Source organism: Miniopterus natalensis, chromosome 2, assembly GCF_054644295.1.
Source record: "Miniopterus natalensis isolate mMinNat1 chromosome 2, mMinNat1.hap1, whole genome shotgun sequence".
In the NCBI taxonomy this organism is placed as follows: Eukaryota; Metazoa; Chordata; class Mammalia; order Chiroptera; family Miniopteridae; genus Miniopterus; species Miniopterus natalensis.
In genome coordinates this window covers 37,456,259-37,474,058 of record NC_142082.1, presented here as the reverse complement: position 1 = coordinate 37,474,058, position 17,800 = coordinate 37,456,259, and the positions used below count along the sequence as shown (strand labels likewise).

Below are 17,800 nucleotides of genomic sequence, written 5' to 3'. Positions count from 1 at the left end.
GGGACTTTCCATATTTTAAGTTAGCTTGTTCCTTAATCATTGTTTGAGGGGTGACCTCCAAGGTGCTCTTTCTTCAAGAATTAGCAAGGGATGGAATCAAGTGGGGATCTCTTAGGTATTTTGTTAAATGTGCTAAAATAATTGCCCAATCCTCATAGCAGAATCTCAGGAAGATCCCAACACAGAATAATCCTTTGTGGAAGAAAATGAAAAACTCTGGACAGAGGTGATTCTTCCCCCCCAGCTCTTATGATGTTTTAGGAAAATCTGTACAAGGTTGTCAAATATAAACCTAAATATCGAAACACGTGCCTTGTTCTTAAATATCCTAGTGCAAAACAATTGCAATGGAGACACCTCACTGCTTCCACGCTGTGTAATTCTCACATTCCTTAAAAGCAGGGCCTGAGAAATTAGAGAGAGACCGACTGAACACGAATGGCCCGATAACACAATCGGAGTGTACTATCTGGTGTTGTGCTTGGCCCGGCTGGGATTAGAGCAGCGAGGGAGACTGAATGGGGCCTTATCTCAGCGCGGGGCGGCTCCGGGCTTCAGCTGGATGCCCACATGCATAAACCACAGCTTTGCAGAGCAGAGCGCCCTGCAACGTCCTCGTGCCCAAATCCCAGCGAGGCCGCGCAAAGCGGGGCGCCTCTGAACCAAATAATCACGGCAGCCTCTGAATAATGCATGAGAGCAGGACCCTCCCTGGCACACGGAAACTGCACTGGGAGGAACTGTAGTCAGCAAGATAGCAAAGGCAAGTCCCTGGAACATGCCTTCCCTGAAATTTATTCTTGCAGCAGCCGCTTGGGGAGAAGTGAAAGCAAATATGACAACCACCCGAAAATCATGGCGTTTTAGTGAGTTGGAGGCTCATAGGTTTCGCATCAATATAAAGCAGCAACATGACAGGATTTAAAATTTTTATCTTATTGATAAATGTTAACTCTTTCTCTGGGGACCTGGGGGTAGACTGATCATCAGTGAGAAATGACCTGTGTCGTCTGGAAGCCTCTTGTTTCATGCTTTTGTTTGGCTGGCGTAGGGTCATGTGTGACTTCCCTTAATTAGAGTTAGCTGACACCTGGATGTGGTAGAAAAGCTGCCACTCAAGAGGCTGTTTCTTTCAGGACCAGCACTGAAAATAACTGCGCAGGGGACCTCCATCTTCTGATCCAGATGTGGGCTCTAATACAGCTGCAGAGCTGATGAGCGGGATTTGATTCTACAAATGTTTAGTCTCTAATTTGATATTCCAGCTGATCATTAAGTGCAAAATAAACAGATCTTTTTAGAAGGATGTTTCCTCACCACCATGTCATAAACCCCACTCTGGCTGCACTGGAATGTCCCTTATAGGCTCATGCTCTGGGCAGGGCACCTCCCTGGTCCAACCCAGAGGGAGCAGAGCCAGGAGCCCATTTTGCAGCTCCCCCTGGTGCTTGATGATGTCCGGCCTCAGGCAATGGCCCTGTCCTCTCCTATGTTGGCTGTGGTTTGTTATATTTTGTCATTTTGAAAATGAAATAAATAAAATGGGGTAATGCTCTTGACTCAGAAATTCTACTCCTAGCAACTTATTCTCTGCAGAAATATTTCTGCCTTAGGATTTTCATCAGATTATTGTTTCTAGTATACCCCTCCAAACAGAATCAGCTTCATTGTCCAAAACTGGGAGATTGGTCACATATATTATGGTACATCCATAATTGGAATATTATGCTTTTATGGAAGAATATTAAATAAAATGAAAAAAAAATGTTCACCCTATATTTTTTAGTTTAAAATACAGGTTAAACTATCATGCACATTATGATCTCAAATCTGTAAAAGAAATGTGTGTGTGTGTGTGTGTGTGTGTGTGTGTGTGTGTGTGTGTGTGTATTTTGCGGTGGTTATAGCTGAGTGAAGTGATTATAGGTGATTTTTGTTTTCTTCTGTTCTGTATTGCTCATATTTTCCATGATGACAACATATTGCATTTCTAACTAGATGAGGGAGGGAAATTGATGATTTTAAAAAATCAAAAAGCCAGACCAGCTACATCCAGTGTATTCTCCCTTTAAATATACCAGGCACACAAGTAAGAAAAGGGATAGAGAGCCTCTCTCCTGAGGGAAGCACTGTGGGCATTTGTCTTTTTTCTTTCTTACCAATTGAAAAGAGTCTAGATCTCTGGGTCCTAAGTAAAATAAAAATGATTTAGCATAAAGGGTCTGGCTGCTTTGTCAGTCACTGTGAGGGTGGAGGTAAGGGCAGCTTGGGGGAGGTGGGAATGCGTGGCTCTGTGTGAGGTAAGATAACAACCAGCGCATGTCTGCATTTTCTCTTCACAATGCCGGACATCCTTGGACCAGGTTGCTCTGACAAATACCATTGTCGGCCTCCTGAAGTTCTTTATTACAATACTTAACAATCATAGTTCCCAATTTCCCATTTGCTTAGAACATCATTTTTAAATTTTTTAATTTGTTTTCAAGGCTTGAATAAAAGGCCTTTTCATCACTGTGTCAAAGGGCAGTCTGATTGCTAAGCTCTAGCTGTGGAAATTCCCCCTATCAGATACAGTGTAGTGCAGATAATACCCTATTGAGATAATGAAGAATGGGCAGCCCATAATGAGTATATGGCTCTAAAGGGAGTCAAGAAATTAATTCCATTCTGAGCATTTGGAAAATGACTCCAGCACGCAGTACAGCAGGGTGGAGGGGGGCTAAGTTTCACTTTTTGGAAATGCATACATCAGCCTGTGTGGAAGATACACCAGTTGTCTGTGCATACTCCATGGTGAGAGCCAAAGATCTCCTTTGATGCCCCCCAAGTCCAACTTACAATCTCTCAAACATTCCTTGTGAGACACTGAGCTTTGGCAAAACTTGATTATGTAGGGAAAACTCGTTTCAAAGTCTGAAGGGCAAGAGGTAGGAGGAGGAATTGATTATTTTACATACATTTCACAAGATCTAAGCTAAGAGAAACACTTAACCTGGGCCACTGCTGCTTATTAAAGCATCAACAAGTTTAATTTACTGGGCACATCACCATCAGAATTCCTGAAACAGTGGCTAATAAAATTTTTATATTTATTCATTCCACAAACATTAAACACCTTATACGCCATGGTGTATAAGGTCATGTATCATATGCTCTGGGAAATGAAAGATCAGTAAGACATAAAGCCTGCTCAAGGGATAAGACATTCACTGGTCACTTGAATGTAGACAAAGCTTGGGAGTGTGTTTAGACACTGGAACATGACTTTGCCATGAAACGGAATGAAATCTTAGCATTTGTGACAGCATGGATGAACTTAGAGGGTATTATGCTAAGCAAACTAAGTCAGAGAAAGACAAATACCATATGATTTTACTTATACCTGGAATCTGAAAAGCAAAATAAACAAACAAGCAACATAGAAACAAACTCATAAATACAGAGAACAAATTGATAGTTGCCAGAGGGGACTGGTGTTGGGGGATGGGTGAAAAAGGTGAAAGGGTTAAGAAATACATATTGGCAGTTATAAAAACTGTCAAGGCTAGGTAAAGTACAGCTTAGGGAAAATAGTCAATAATGTTTAATAACTCTGTATAGTGACAGACGGTTACTAGACTTGTAGTGATCATATCATAAAATATAAAATATCTAAACACTATGTTGTACACATGAAACTAATATAATATTGTATGTCAGCTGTAATTGAAAACTTTTTAAATTTTTTAAAAAATACAAAGCATGAGAGGCACAGGTTTCAGGGGGGACAGAAATCTCTTCCGTCGAGGGCATCACAGAAGGCTGGCTGGAGGAGTTTCTAGTTGAGCTGGTTTATTTGAATGCATACAAGTATGGAGTATGGAGGAATCAATTTTGTTGCTTGATTTTACGAGGGTTAAGCTAGTAGTGGAAGGAATACAGGGGTTGGCGAAAGTGGGTTTACAGTTGCAATATGCAAAGCAGAGTTTATTCTTATATTATTTATTTATCATTGTATTATTTATTATTATTAACGTACTTTGCCCACCCTCGTATACTTATTAAAGCTGCCCTGTGAACCTAGCATTTGTAGGTTCTTTCATATGTGTTCTCATTAGCTAGGCAAGTCATAACCTCATAAAAGTGAGTATTTTTTATTAAAGTAGAGTTGATATACAATATTAGATTAGTTTTAAGTGTACAACATAGTAATTCTAAATTTATATACCATATGATATGATCACCATAAGTCTAGTAATCGTCTGTCACTGTACAAAGTTATTACAATATTATCGACTATATTTCCTGTTCTGTACACTACATCCCTGTGAGTTATTTTATTTTATAACTGGAAGTTTGTACCTCTAATTCCCCTTCACCTTTCTCACCCATCCCCTGCCCCTGTTCCCCTCTGGCAACCATCAGTTTGTTTTCTGTATCTATGAATCAGTTTTCATTTTGTTTTGTTCGTTTTATTTTTTAGATTCCACATGTAAGTAAAATTGTATGGTATTTATCTTTCTCTATCTGACTTATTTTACTTAGCATAATACCCTCTAGGTCTGTCCATGTTGTCATAAGTGATAAGATTTCAAATAGCCAGTGCTGGTGAAGATGTGGAGAAAAGGGGACAACCATGCACTATTGGTGTGATTGCAAATTGGTGTAGCCACTATGGAAAACAGTATGCACATTCCTCAAAAGATTAAAAATAGAACTACCATATCACCCAGCAATTTCACTTCTGGGTATTTATCTAAAGAAAATAAAAACACCAGCTTGAAAAGATACGTGCACCCTTATGTTCACTGCAGCATTATTTACAATAGACAAGATACGGAAGCAACCTAGGTATCCCTCGATAGATGAATGAATAAAAAAGATGTGAGATATACATAATGGGATATTATTCAGCAATCAAAAAGAAAAGTGAATTTTTTAAATCACCACAGGCAGAGTGCTCCCAGTGAAACTCTATTCCTTGTTCCACCATTTCGATGAGCCCATTAGCTTCGCCTCGTTTCCAGGGCAGAACTGAAAGGGGGGATTAGATAGAAGGGAAGCAGAAAATACAGAGAGAACGGCAGTGGAGAGGAAGCTGACGATGAGGAAGGAGGGAGGGACAATGACAGTTGGGTGTACGATATTCCTTGACTCTATCAGGGAGTGTTTCTTACCCACACTCCTGTTTCTGGGTTCTTCCCTGCTGTTCTCTCACCGAGGCTGCCGAAGGTCTCTCCTGCCTGCTGTTGTCCACCCTAACCTCTGTTGCTAAGTGAATCTTCCTAAATCAAGATGTTTTCTCTTTTAGCAATTCACAGTCGCTTTCAGAGCCCATGACAATTTGGCCTCAGCATCCTGTTCTAGTTTATGCCCTCCTTCCATCCATTCATTCATTAAACAAATGTTTAGGGGAAAATGCACAACGTGAACTTCCTGGTCTAATTAGGCCACTCTGCTCTCTGTACATTTTTTTAAATTTATCTTTATTGTTGAAAGTATTACAGATGTCCCTTTTCCCCCCCATTTACCCCCTCCTCCCCATTCTTAAATCCTTACCTCAGTAACTTGCTAATCAATGCCTTTTTCTAGTCTACCACCGTTGCATCCACAATACTTGAAGGCATTTTATTTTCTTTTTTGTGTTCACCACATTTCCTAGAGTGACTCCTCACACGTAACAAACCCTCAATAAGCACGTGTTAATGAAATGACTTGATAATTAAAGAAATGAGCAATTATGCGATAAACTGCTCAGTGAAATGCAGGTTCTTGAAGTAGTGGGGAAGAAAACAAGTAAGTTTAACATTAAAACAAAACACAACAAAACTTACCTCATTGCTACTAATTACCTGTTGTATGAAATATTCAGCTTTCTACCCAAAGTCTGTATTGACTGCCTCTCTCTACATATCAACCATCACAATCAAATGATGGATGTATTAAAAGATTATATATCTTTTTATTCTTTTTACACATTTTAGATATTCAAAATTAATATCACATTAGGGTTTTGGAGAGAAAAAAGTCATATTTATCAAAGGCAATATTAACCTATGTCATAAAAATAGTAATAAATTTATCCTATATGCTGATCATTTCTTTTATGAAGCGTCATTTATTGAACGTTTGCTGTGAGCAGCACTTTGAGATGCTGTGGAACACAAGGTCTAAGGTCCAATTATCAGAAAGGAAATTAAGGGGTACATGCAACCAAGACTCTCACATGCAAGTTAAAAGTGATGCAGTACATCCTAGAGGTTGGAAAGAGTCAGAGAAGATGGCTAAGAGGCTAGGGCTGGGCCGGGAAAGATAAGTGGGATGCAAATGAGCAAAGGAAAAGGCAAAGACTGAGGGAAGGCAGTAACCTCTGTGTGCATTATTTAGAGCTTTTTAACATTATTACCTTACAGCAGTGCAAGATGCTAAAGTGATTCTAAAGTAGTCATGGAAAAGTGTGTGCTCTTAGGACTTCAGTAATCACAGTGGTTCCTTTGATGATTGTCAGTTAAAATAATTATTGAAGTAATCAAGGCACCAGTGCCCTAATCTTCCTGAGGTACTGGGCCCACAGGAATGACAATGCTAAAGAGCTGCAATTGCTTTAAGACATGCTTACATGAATTCATCCAAGCTCTCAACCAAGTAGGTGGCAAATGGGAAACCTACTGACAAGATGCTATTACTGACACACAGTTACCTGTCAGAGATTATCCTGGTCCGAGGAGATTGGCAGAACATCTTAAGTTGGTGGTTAAATTTCTTTTACTTTACCAAAATCATTGGGTGCTTAAGATCTCTTCGAGGACAACAACTTAGTCATCTCTGAGTCCCCATGCCTAGCCCCAGTGCTTGGCAAATACGGGGTGGGGGTGGGGGGAGGGTGCTCAATTAACAGTTGAAGAGCTAACGAATGAATGGATAGGTGAAGGGGGAACATAATAATTTACTTATTTATATTTTCAAAACCTGGGGAGAGTTTTGGTTAACTGCAAGGACAAGTATATGAACAGACGATGCTGTGTCCAGGTTTAGGAGATTCAGTTTAAAAGGAACAGGAGCCCATGAAGACCTCTGCCTTGTGGCCGTAACAGGCTTTGCATGGGAATTGCTTGTCCTTCCTCCCTTTTCTTTGTTTTACCCTCCAATGTGCTGTGGAACAAATAAGGCCTAAAAAGGAACATTGCAGATGTCAGTAGTCCTGAACCCTATAAGTGTTTTCCTTAGAAACTGAAGCGGACGTTACAGGAGCAGAAGAAAGTGAGTTTCAGTTGTTTTGGGGTGGGGAGGAGATTCATGACCCTGGAGCAAAGCTTGTATCCAGTAAAGGCTGGGTGTGTGGCCTTGAGGTAGACATTACTTCATCTGTGATTTTTACAGTTTTCTGTCTGAAAGTAGGAAAAAAATATGAGAAATATGATTTAATCAAATTTTGTGAGATTTTTTTCTTCACTAGTTGTTCTTCAACCCTATTCTTTTACTTCTACTACTGTTCTATCTTTATATTTTGGCTGTTTTGCAGGATTGAAACAGACAAACAAAACATACATGAGAATATGTCTGATAAAGCAAAACCCAAATGCTATTAGCCATTCCATTCCAGACCCATGAGATGGGACAACTTTGAATTTCATCAATATAAATGTTCCACTTGTACATTTTTTATATCATGATGTCAGAGTTAATTTTAGTTACAAATAGGCCTCTTACCTATTTGTCTAGTAGAACTTACAGACATTTGGAACTTAATTTTACTCATGTAAACATGGTCCTACTCTCTGGTCAGTCATTGTTAAAGACAATGTTAAACAGAATAAAGTTAAATTAGAAACCAAGACTATTTTAAGCCTATGTCAGTTTCAGTCCACTTTGAAATGATGCTAATTTCCTATGAAATGAAGGCATCAGGAACTCTATGGCCAATTTTCCCAAGTGAGTAAAAAGCCTCTAAGATTCCAGAAGCAGGTTCCAGTTAAATCTGTATGTCACAAACCATTGTAATTCCAGGCCCTAAAATCCTCCAGCTCATATGACTACTTTAAAAATCTGGATTGTGTTCAAGTGTGAGACATATAAATGAAATTGAGACTTATCAATTGATTGCCATTCTCTTTTTAATTTAAATCCTTTTTTTATGTGTATGTTTTCTGTTTTGCCCAATTAATAGGGAAATAATAAATTTTCCATGTGTGGTCTTATTTGACCCAATGCAAGGTGTCTCTGACTTAAATTCTTCTGTTTGGCACCCTTAACCGCCCCCCCCCCGAGTTACATCACCATTATTGTGTTTCTATATTTACTATGAAATTGTTTTATGAATTAAAGGTCAGTCTCTGCTTGTAGAATTAGAAACTGACCAAGTCCCAACAGAGGACCAAAGCAGGATTAATAATGACATGTCATAATATTCAACCGTAGTAATATCTCCGAGCAAAACTTTATCATCAACATTTCTTTGTGGAGCCCACAAGCTGTGTCAGTCGTTTTCTGCTTTCCCTACTGACCTTTTGGGAAATTTTCTCCCACTGATGGAATTGTCATTCTGTCACAGGAAAAGACAACAGAGTAATGGAAAATGGTGACTGGCAAAAGCAAGGGCTCAGGCCGGCCTGTCGAGGGAGGTTCTACTAAATTTCTCCTCCTGATTTAAAGGAATGTGAGTGAAACTTAAGAATTTGAAGTTTCTTAAGCACATCTCAAAACTATTTGACTAGACATTCAAAATAACTGAATACAGTAAATATATAGTTTTAAATATTATAGTTCATCAGTTCTTTTTATATGTTGGTTTTTTTAAATTAATTTCAGAGAGAGGAAGGGAGAGGGAGAGAGAGAAATAGAAACATCAATGATGAGAGAGTCATTAATTGGTTGCCTCCTGCACGCCCCCTACTGGGATCAAGCCACAACCCTGGTATGTGCCCTGACTGGGAATCCAATGGTGACCTCCTGGTTCATGGATCAACTCTCAACCACTGAGCCACACCGCTGGGCTCATCAATTCTTTTTCAAAACACAGCATAAAAAACATTGTACCCTTAAATTCCTTATTTTTGTAATTGTGTTTACTAGGTATGCATTTTAAAAAAATAGTTTATGTTGGCCAAGGGATGCCTGGTGTTCTTTTCAGAATGTTTCAGGACACTGTCTGCCCAGGAGAACTCTGAGTGTGACTCCTGATAACAATGTGGTGGGGTGGACAGCCCATTCCATTGGTAGCTGCTCAAATTATGAGAAGGATTTTCCTCATTGTGAATCCGTATTTGTTTTCCTTTGGTGCCTATTGTTTTGTCTTTATCTGTTAACTTCTACAGCTCTCTTCTTGCCCTTTTAAGCCAGAGGTACCTTGATCTTTACCTGATCATGCTGGAGTAATTGTTTATAAAATATATTCCTTTTCAAAGTTCCATTAGATGTCATTAGATGAGCTAAGGCTTGTAATTATAATAACCGCAGCACCTGACAACTAATAGCATTCACTAAGTATATGTTGCATTTTTTTGTTTTTAAAATATCAATCTGGTGCACAGGAAAGCACAGGGGCTTTGAAATCAAAGATGCCTAGTTCTATTGCAGTTCAAGTATTAACTGGCTCTGGGTTCTCAGGCTATATTTTTCACCTTTCTCACTCTCTGTATTCTCAGTATCATTTAAAAAAAATAAATCTCATTTTACAAAGTGGTGTTGAGGATTATCTGTGCCAGTATCCATAAAGTACCTAGCACAGTTCCTAGCACACAATAGATGCTCAGTAAATATTAGTCTCCACACACATCTTATCCTTCTCAACCCCACTTCCCTTGTAATCCAGAAGAGCAGTGTAAACAGAAAAACAGGAGCCTTGGCTTCCAGCTTTGTCCTTTCTACTGCCACGACCTTGGACAAATCACTTTACCTCCTTGTATGTTTGCCTATCAAATGGTCTCACGTCTGCTACAAAGGTTTGTTGTAAGAATCAAATAAATATTGGATTGGTAATAACTTTCAAATATCATATGTGTTTTCTTTATGTAAGGTATTGTAATTGCTGGTAGTAATTTATTAGTGAATAATTGCTGACTGACTGACTGAATGAATGAATGAATGAATGATCTATTCCCCCACTCCTCCCTCCCCACACTGGAGCAGGGAGGAAAAACCCAGCAAACTTAATATTGAAAACTGGTTCACACATGTTTATGGAAATATGCACATATGGGAACATTTGCCCAATCAGTACAAATCCAGGCAAAAACTCTCACATGAACATTTGGCAGAAGAGCCATTGACTACAAAGGTTCAGAATCCCAGAATTACAGTTGTCAATGACTGACACTCTTCCTTTAATTTCTTCTAGGAATTTCTATTACATCACAATGTTGCGTGATCCAGTGTCCCGTTACCTGAGCGAGTGGAAACATGTCCAGAGAGGGGCCACATGGAAAACCTCCCTCCACATGTGTGATGGGAGAAGCCCCACCCCCGATGAGCTGCCTACCTGCTACCCCGGGGACGACTGGTCTGGGGTTAGCTTGCGGGAGTTCATGGACTGCACCTACAACCTGGCTAACAACCGCCAGGTGCGCATGCTGGCTGACCTCAGCCTGGTGGGCTGCTACAACTTGACTTTCATGAACGAGAGCGAGAGAAACACCATCCTGCTGCAGAGCGCGAAAACCAACCTGAAGAACATGGCCTTCTTTGGGCTCACAGAATTCCAGAGGAAGACACAGTTCCTCTTCGAGAGGACATTCAACCTCAAGTTCATCTCTCCCTTCACACAGTTCAACATCACGCGGGCTTCCAACGTGGAGATCAATGAGGGTGCTCGCCAGCGCATCGAGGAGCTCAACTTTCTGGACATGCAGCTTTATGAGTACGCGAAAGATCTCTTCCAGCAGCGCTACCACCACACCAAGCAGCTGGAGCACCAGAGGGACCGGCAAAAGAGGAGGGAGGAGCGGAGGCTGCAGCGGGAGTATAGGAGCCACAGGTGGCCCAAAGAGGATGGGAACACGGAGGGGGCGGTCACGGAGGACTACAACAGCCAGGTGGTGAGGTGGTGACCCCCTGCCCTCTCTCCCCTCTGGAGGGGGGGTGAGCAGGCACACTGGCCTTCTGTGGCGTTACCTTGGAGACTGTTGGGCCATTCTGAGGACATCTGGCTGTATGTGGCTTGAGTTGGACGCCTGCTCCCTCTTTGTCTTCATCTTTATCCAGCTGGAGATGATAGGCCTTGTTCTTTACTTGCTGACATTTTCTAATCTGTGATGTTAAGTAGGGTAGGAATGCATCCAGTATAGACCATTTCAGAAGGTCAAGGAGAGAAGCACCGAAAAGGAAGCAGTCCTTGCAATCTCCTTGGCAGCAACACAGGTTATCGTCCGGGTGACTGGAACCCACAGAGGCAGACATGAAAAGCCAAACTGTGGCTTGGATGTTCTGCTGAAACTGGTGTGTTTCATGCTGTCTCTGTAATGGAAATATTGATCTGTTTAAAGAGAGAGAGAAAAAGAAGTCCCTTTCAGCCCTTTGATGAGGTTTTAGGCCAACCTCCCTTTGCTGTTGGCTGTCACCTTTGAACTCTATTTGAATGTGGTTTAAATCAGAAGAGTGATGTGTTTTGTTGCAGTCTTTTAAAACAAGATTATCCTACTATTGACCATCACTAGAGACCCACAATCTACGAAGCCCTGCATCCCAGCCCTGAGCCATGTTTCCTTCCCCACTTTTTAGGGAACTGCAAGAGGATTCAGGACAGGGTGCCCATGGCCCCTGAGAAATGAACATTGGTAGGGGCATTTAGGAGAAAACGTGCTTATTAACTAATGCCTAAGGAGATCACTCTTTACCAAGTTTTATTTTTGATGTAAGGAATGAATGAATAAGGGGGGGGGGGGGGGGCGGTAATAAATATATGTCTACCATTTTTCCAAACTTGCTACAGAATTTAGGTTTTTTGAAAAAGAATATTTCTGAGTTTTACCTCTTTGGAGCAGTCATCTTCTTTGATATGGTACTGCCAGGTTTGAAATTATACTATCACAGAGGAAAATATGTTTAAAGAGCATTTGGCCTGAAGAATAGGAACTTGGCTAGCAGGTATACAAAATATATTTGAGGTCTGTAAATAAATAATAATTTTGAATTAAGCCAGGAGACATGGAACACAATGGGACAGTTATTCCAAGAGTTTAAAAAGACTCTACCTCCCCAAATCTTGACTATTTCTAGCCTGATAACTTTTTCCTCCCCCCATGGTCTTTGCTTGTTGTTAGACTGTGGCTACAGCTGGTGAATCTGGTGTGAGTGTATAAAAATGAACAAAAAAGTGCACTGCATTGCCCAGTGTTTCTTATTTTCACCTTTTCCCAGTCACAATTACGATAACAACAACATTTTTGAGTAATAGGGGGAGAAGTATGGGAGAGGAAATAGAGAACCCTTGCCTAGTGTTCAGTAGCAGAATCAGAGTGAACAGAAAGTTTCACAACAGATTGATCTCATCAATCCCCTCAAGGAGCTGAAGGCAAAATGAGTGAAACTCCTAAATCAGATTGAAAAGCCTATTTCATTGATATCCAGCATGTTTGATGTTTAAGCCAGCTTTGTATAAGCCACATCTCAGCCTCCAGAATACTCTCTCTGGGGTTGAGAGTCAATCAACCCACAGGCATTCATGGAGTGCCTGCCTGCACGGAGGGAAGCTGAGTGCCTCCATCAAAGGGACACCTAGAGAAGTCCCTTAAACACTTCTCTCCCTACCCTTGGCTTCATCTGTCATGGGAGGGAAGGCATTATTGGGGACCTCCCTTTTGCCACAAACTGTGGGAAGCCTTTTTCAGACTTTAAATCTATTCACAACCAGGTAAATATTATCAGTCCCAATTTCATAGATGAGTAAAATGAAATCCACTGACGATGGGCAGCTTTCTCATGAACTGTCAGCTAGGTCTGGCTGACTACAAAATGCCAGCTCTTTTTACTCCATCACGTTCTCCATATGGGAGAAAAGCTTTCTGCCAATCATGCAAGAATCCAGTTGTTACTGCCCAGAAGTATATGCCTCTATCCCATATGGGTGACACAACTGTTACAGCACCAAGTTGGCAGTGACCAAGAGCCGTGTGGCCTTGGGCGAGTACAGACCTCTCCCCATCACTGACCTATCAATGAGCTGAGAGACTGATGGCTTTTTAGGCAATTGTACTTTTTGAGCCATACAGGAGGGTGAGTTAAAGGGGCCAAGTAAATATTGCTTGTTAGTTGGTAAAGATTAGGCTCACACAATGTTAATGTTTTCTTTCCTGATGATTTGTTCCTAAGGTAGGGAGGGAAGGAGGATTGCAGCTGGGATTAATAAGCTCTGTCTCTCTCTATCTTCACATTTCGACGTTAGGATCTAATGTTCTGCCTAGGATGGCAGGGCTGCAAATTATCCTTCTGCCTGCCATTGTGACACAAACACATGCACGCACCACAATGATAATCCAGTCTTTTGTCATGTGGAAAATCAAAACAAGTTAGAAAGCATTCAGACTGTTTCTTTTAAACTCACTTTAAATTTCTGGCAGGGAATACGTGCATAGCTGAGACTTGGAGGTAGCCTGTGCTAACTTCACACTGGTCCTCAGGCACCTGGGGATTGATATCAAAAGGCTTTCCGTGGCCTCGCTGCTAAAGGCGTGATGTATAGTGCTCCACTGGAGACCAGCTATCGGGATGTTCAGAGGAGAAACCATCTCCCCGTGTTGGCCCGAGGCTGGTTCTGAGTAAATTAAAAAGACCGACAAGGGCTTTCTCCCTCATATCATTTCGTTCTAAAGTAGCACACTTGTCACATCCCTGGGGTCCTGTGTTGATAGAAACGAAGAGGTGGGGACGCAGTTTGTTCTCCAAAAATTGACTGCACACCTACATGCTGAGTGAAGCTCAGGGAAGCGATGCCAACAGACAGCGTCTGGGCCTAAGGATCCACAGGAAGTCGGCAGCCTTAAGATTCCCAAACCAAATCAATTCCAGGTACATTAGTGTTAAAAGCAGAGAAAGAGAGAGAAAAAATATTCCCCAGGGAGTTCCACATCCTATGGACTCCTGCAACTCCCGGGTAGACATTCCTTTCCTTCTCTTGGCAGTGGCAGGCCCAGTAATGAGACTGCGATGAGATGTCTGTGTGTGTATCTGTGTATGTTTAAATTATTATTATTATTATTATTATTATTAAGGACTAAGATACAGACTATCTATTCTTCCTCCTTCTCATTCATTGGCAGCCTCCTCTTGGTAACTGCAGAAAACCTGCCCCCAAAATTATTTGAATTCCCTTTCTAATAAGTAATTATATTAGCAATCAGTTTTAGGCAACAGTTAAAGATAGCATGTGTGCTGTAAAAAATTATTTAAAATGTGTTTTTATCATCTAAAGGAGATAACTGTCATAAAAAGTTTGAGCCAAGGTTTGAAATGTGAGGATTTGTTCAAAAGTCTGCCTAGAGATACCATGAGGATGGGAGGGGTCTGCCGGTTAGACCTGGCAAGGAGGCGAGCACAGGTGGCAAAAAATAAATCTAAACCTGTCACGTAGGATCCTCCGTTTGGCCGATTTAACAAAGAAACTCAAAAGGACAGTGACTTCAACGAGATGGAATAATTGTTCTCTCCCTTAAAAGACAAACTGGTTGGATAACTGGTGCGCGACATTATCAGAAACGCAGGCCCTCTCTTGTTGCTCTTTCATCCTAACTTGCAGCTTCCATGTCATGGTCCAAGCTGACTGCTGCGGCTCCTGTCATCTCGTTTATACTTAAGACAGCGGAGAGGAAATGGAGGGAAGTTGCACACCACTTTTAGTCCCATCTTATGGGCTAGCACCTAGCCATTTAGCAGCAAAGAAAGTCAGGAAATGTCTTCATTATTGGTTGCCATGTGCCTTGATAAATATGAAGGTCCTATTATTAAAGAAACAATGTAAAAATTAATACTGATGAAAACTATTAGTCTCTGACACAAAAGATAATTAAAAATATATCAAGTACTTTTCAATGTCATCTATGTTGTCATATATTTTACAATGGATACGATTAAAATTCATAATTTTGTATAATATTTGATGCTTTTAAAAACATTTTTACATTTAGTATCTCATTGATCTTCGCTACATTCTTAAATAAATAGGATCTCTATTCATTACCCATTAGATAGTTTGACATGAAATTCAGAGATGTTGAAAGACTTCCCAAAGATTCTAGTTAACTAACAAGAAAGTTCCTCAGAGCCCCAGTCTTTTGACTTCACAGCCTTTCCAACTATTTAATTCTGCTCAGCATTAGTTTGGGGTTTGGGAATTGAAAAAATACAAATCTAAATCTTTATTGATTTATATCATCCCTTACCTTTTCATAGAACTGCAGTGACTTAGATAATACCAAGGAAACTGGTAGAGTTGGCCCTTAAGCCCCTGCTTCTAGTGAGGAAGCCTGTTAATTGGAGTGAAATGGCCAAAAGATTGGCAATGTTGCAGGGGCAATTGAGAAGCACAGACACTCAAACACTTCTTGCTGGATGCTCACTCCCCCAATCTCAAAACTATTCGAGGTGAAGGCTGAGGGGATGGGCTTATACCTCCTTGGGGAAGCTCAGTGTTTTAGAATCAGTAGCAGCCTAAATAGTGAAACTTAAGGAGTGATCAATAGAACCCCTCCTCTAAAAATTTTCTTTCCTCTCTACTTCTTCCCCAGGTCCCCAGAGTTTTATCAGCCACTTATTTCTTTGATCCTTAAAAGGTTTCTTTTTTCTTTTTTCTTTTTGGTGTTCAATGACTCCCTTTCCACATTTGCTAGAGAGAGGAAATGCTTTAAGCTGTCATAAGCTAATACCTTCACACAGAAAATTAATCTGATTCCTTTCCAACAATGACCTTTAGCTTAGAACAAGGTCCTATATAATAGGATCACACAGAGGTGGGAGTTAGGAAGAGTGGGAATAACTATAGGGGAAAAAAAGAGTAGAGCTCTTAAAAAAGAAGCAGATCTTGCAAAGGTGAAAAGATGAGGAATTAAATATGTTCCAGAAAATATTGAAAAATAGGAAATAGCTAATATACAGCTTCTGTCTCAAGAGAAAGGGCAGTATGAGACTATAATTCTTTTGGCCACTTAAAAGCGCAGAAAAGGGTATGAGACTCATGAGACGAGACAAGAATGTGGGGATAGTTCTAGGGACTGAAATAAAGCCTGAGTGAGTAGGATGAGTTGGCTCAAAGAAAAAGCTGGGTCAGACTTAAGCAAAGAACACCTTGATCTGGTCACAGCTGTGTCTCCAAGGTTTCTCCTTTGCCATAGTTACTGTACCTCCACCGGTCACCAGAACACTGACTGAAAGTCTCCAGGCTGGGTGTCAGGGCTGGCTGAGTCTGATAACTCTACCCGGTTGTGTCATCTCTGGGGAGCATGCAAAGGTCCTTTCTCCAAGGCACTTTCAACCTTTCTTCTTATCTCCTCCCTCCATCTCTATTGGACATAAGCCTGTTTTTCTCTCATCATACTCACCTGGACACATCTGAACTGATTCCCTAAAACTTTGAGTCAGCCCTTTTGGGCAAGTGGGTGGGTTCTGAAACCTGTGTGTTTTGTAGCCCAATGGATGGAATGCACACAGACCCTTCTTCACGACACACTGACAGAACCAACTGACCTTGCAAAAGGTGCTGAGATTCCAGAGGTCTGGCCTCACCGTAAACACCAGCAACATCTGCAAGACAAACGCCCCTGGACTTCCAGGCAAGGACTTGAGGTGACCTAATGGAACTCCAGATCTGAGAAATCGAAACCCCAGATGTTTCTTGAACTTGCGTTCTAAGTTGTCTGTGGAAATGATGTGTCATCCTTTGACACATTAAGCGGAATCTCTGTGAGTTCCCTGTTCTGCTGCACTGTGGTAACTCATCAAAAGGCCAGATGTCAGTGCTGAAAAACCTCAGCTCTTGCCAGGGAAAACCGTGCTCTGAGGAAGCAGTTTGTGTGATTTAGTCATTGTCACATTTGTCTCCTACCAGCTTGTTGTGTTTTGGTTTTTTTAATCATGTGATCAAATTTTCTCTTCTTGTTTTTTATCCCCCCCCCCCAAAAAAAGTAATTTCTGGGTTTTGCCTGCATTATTTTTCATTTAATGTGTCAAAGATGAAAAATGTTGGAAAGAAAAATCTGGACTTATATCTGGTGCCCCATTTTAGATGTAAAGATAGTTATTCAATAGATAGTAAATTATTTCTCCTAAGAGATATTTCTTTTTGTTTCTGTGCAACAATATGTATGAACTCGGGTTCTAGGAGATTGTATTGTGACATTATCAATCCTTATTGCTATTTAAAAATGATAGTTTGTAGAACTGAGGATTTCCATTGATGTGAAGCACAATTTAATGAATAAGTTAACATATTAAACTGTTGTGATGTCAAGAACAATTGTTTTCCCCTGTGATTTTGTTAGACATTTTTGCAAAATGAGAAAAGTTGGTTAAACACTTTAAGGGATTTCTGGAAACTGAATCCACAGGATCAGCTTTGTCAAACTCAAAAATCCATGCTTTGGATACTAATGTGGTTATTGGGTATGAATCTTTAAAGGCATAAAAGTCATAGAAAATATAGGTTGAAACAATTTAAAAGCTCTGAGGCCAGGGAGGATTTCACAGGCTCTCAAACACATAAGCTTCTAAAATCATGGCTCTCAGTAACCCTCCCCATTCCGCGCACACTCGGGCACATTGAGATTCACTGTGAAATGTGGCAAAGCAGCCAGGAGACGGGCGGGGGAGGAAAGATGTGAGAAAGACTGGGGGAGAG

General features: G+C 40.8%; 1 protein-coding gene across 1 annotated transcript in view; it reads left to right on the top strand.

The window, feature by feature from the left end:
* Positions 1–17,419, top strand: part of HS6ST3 (heparan sulfate 6-O-sulfotransferase 3) — a 624,059-nt gene extending 606,640 nt beyond the window's left edge. Inside the window, exon 2 of the mRNA XM_087814268.1 lies at positions 10,316–17,419. Within this exon, the coding sequence (XP_087670394.1) occupies positions 10,316–11,024 (709 nt within the window). The 3' untranslated portion in view covers positions 11,025–17,419. The remainder of the gene's footprint in view (positions 1–10,315) is intronic.
* The last annotated feature ends 381 nt before the right edge of the window (positions 17,420–17,800 follow it).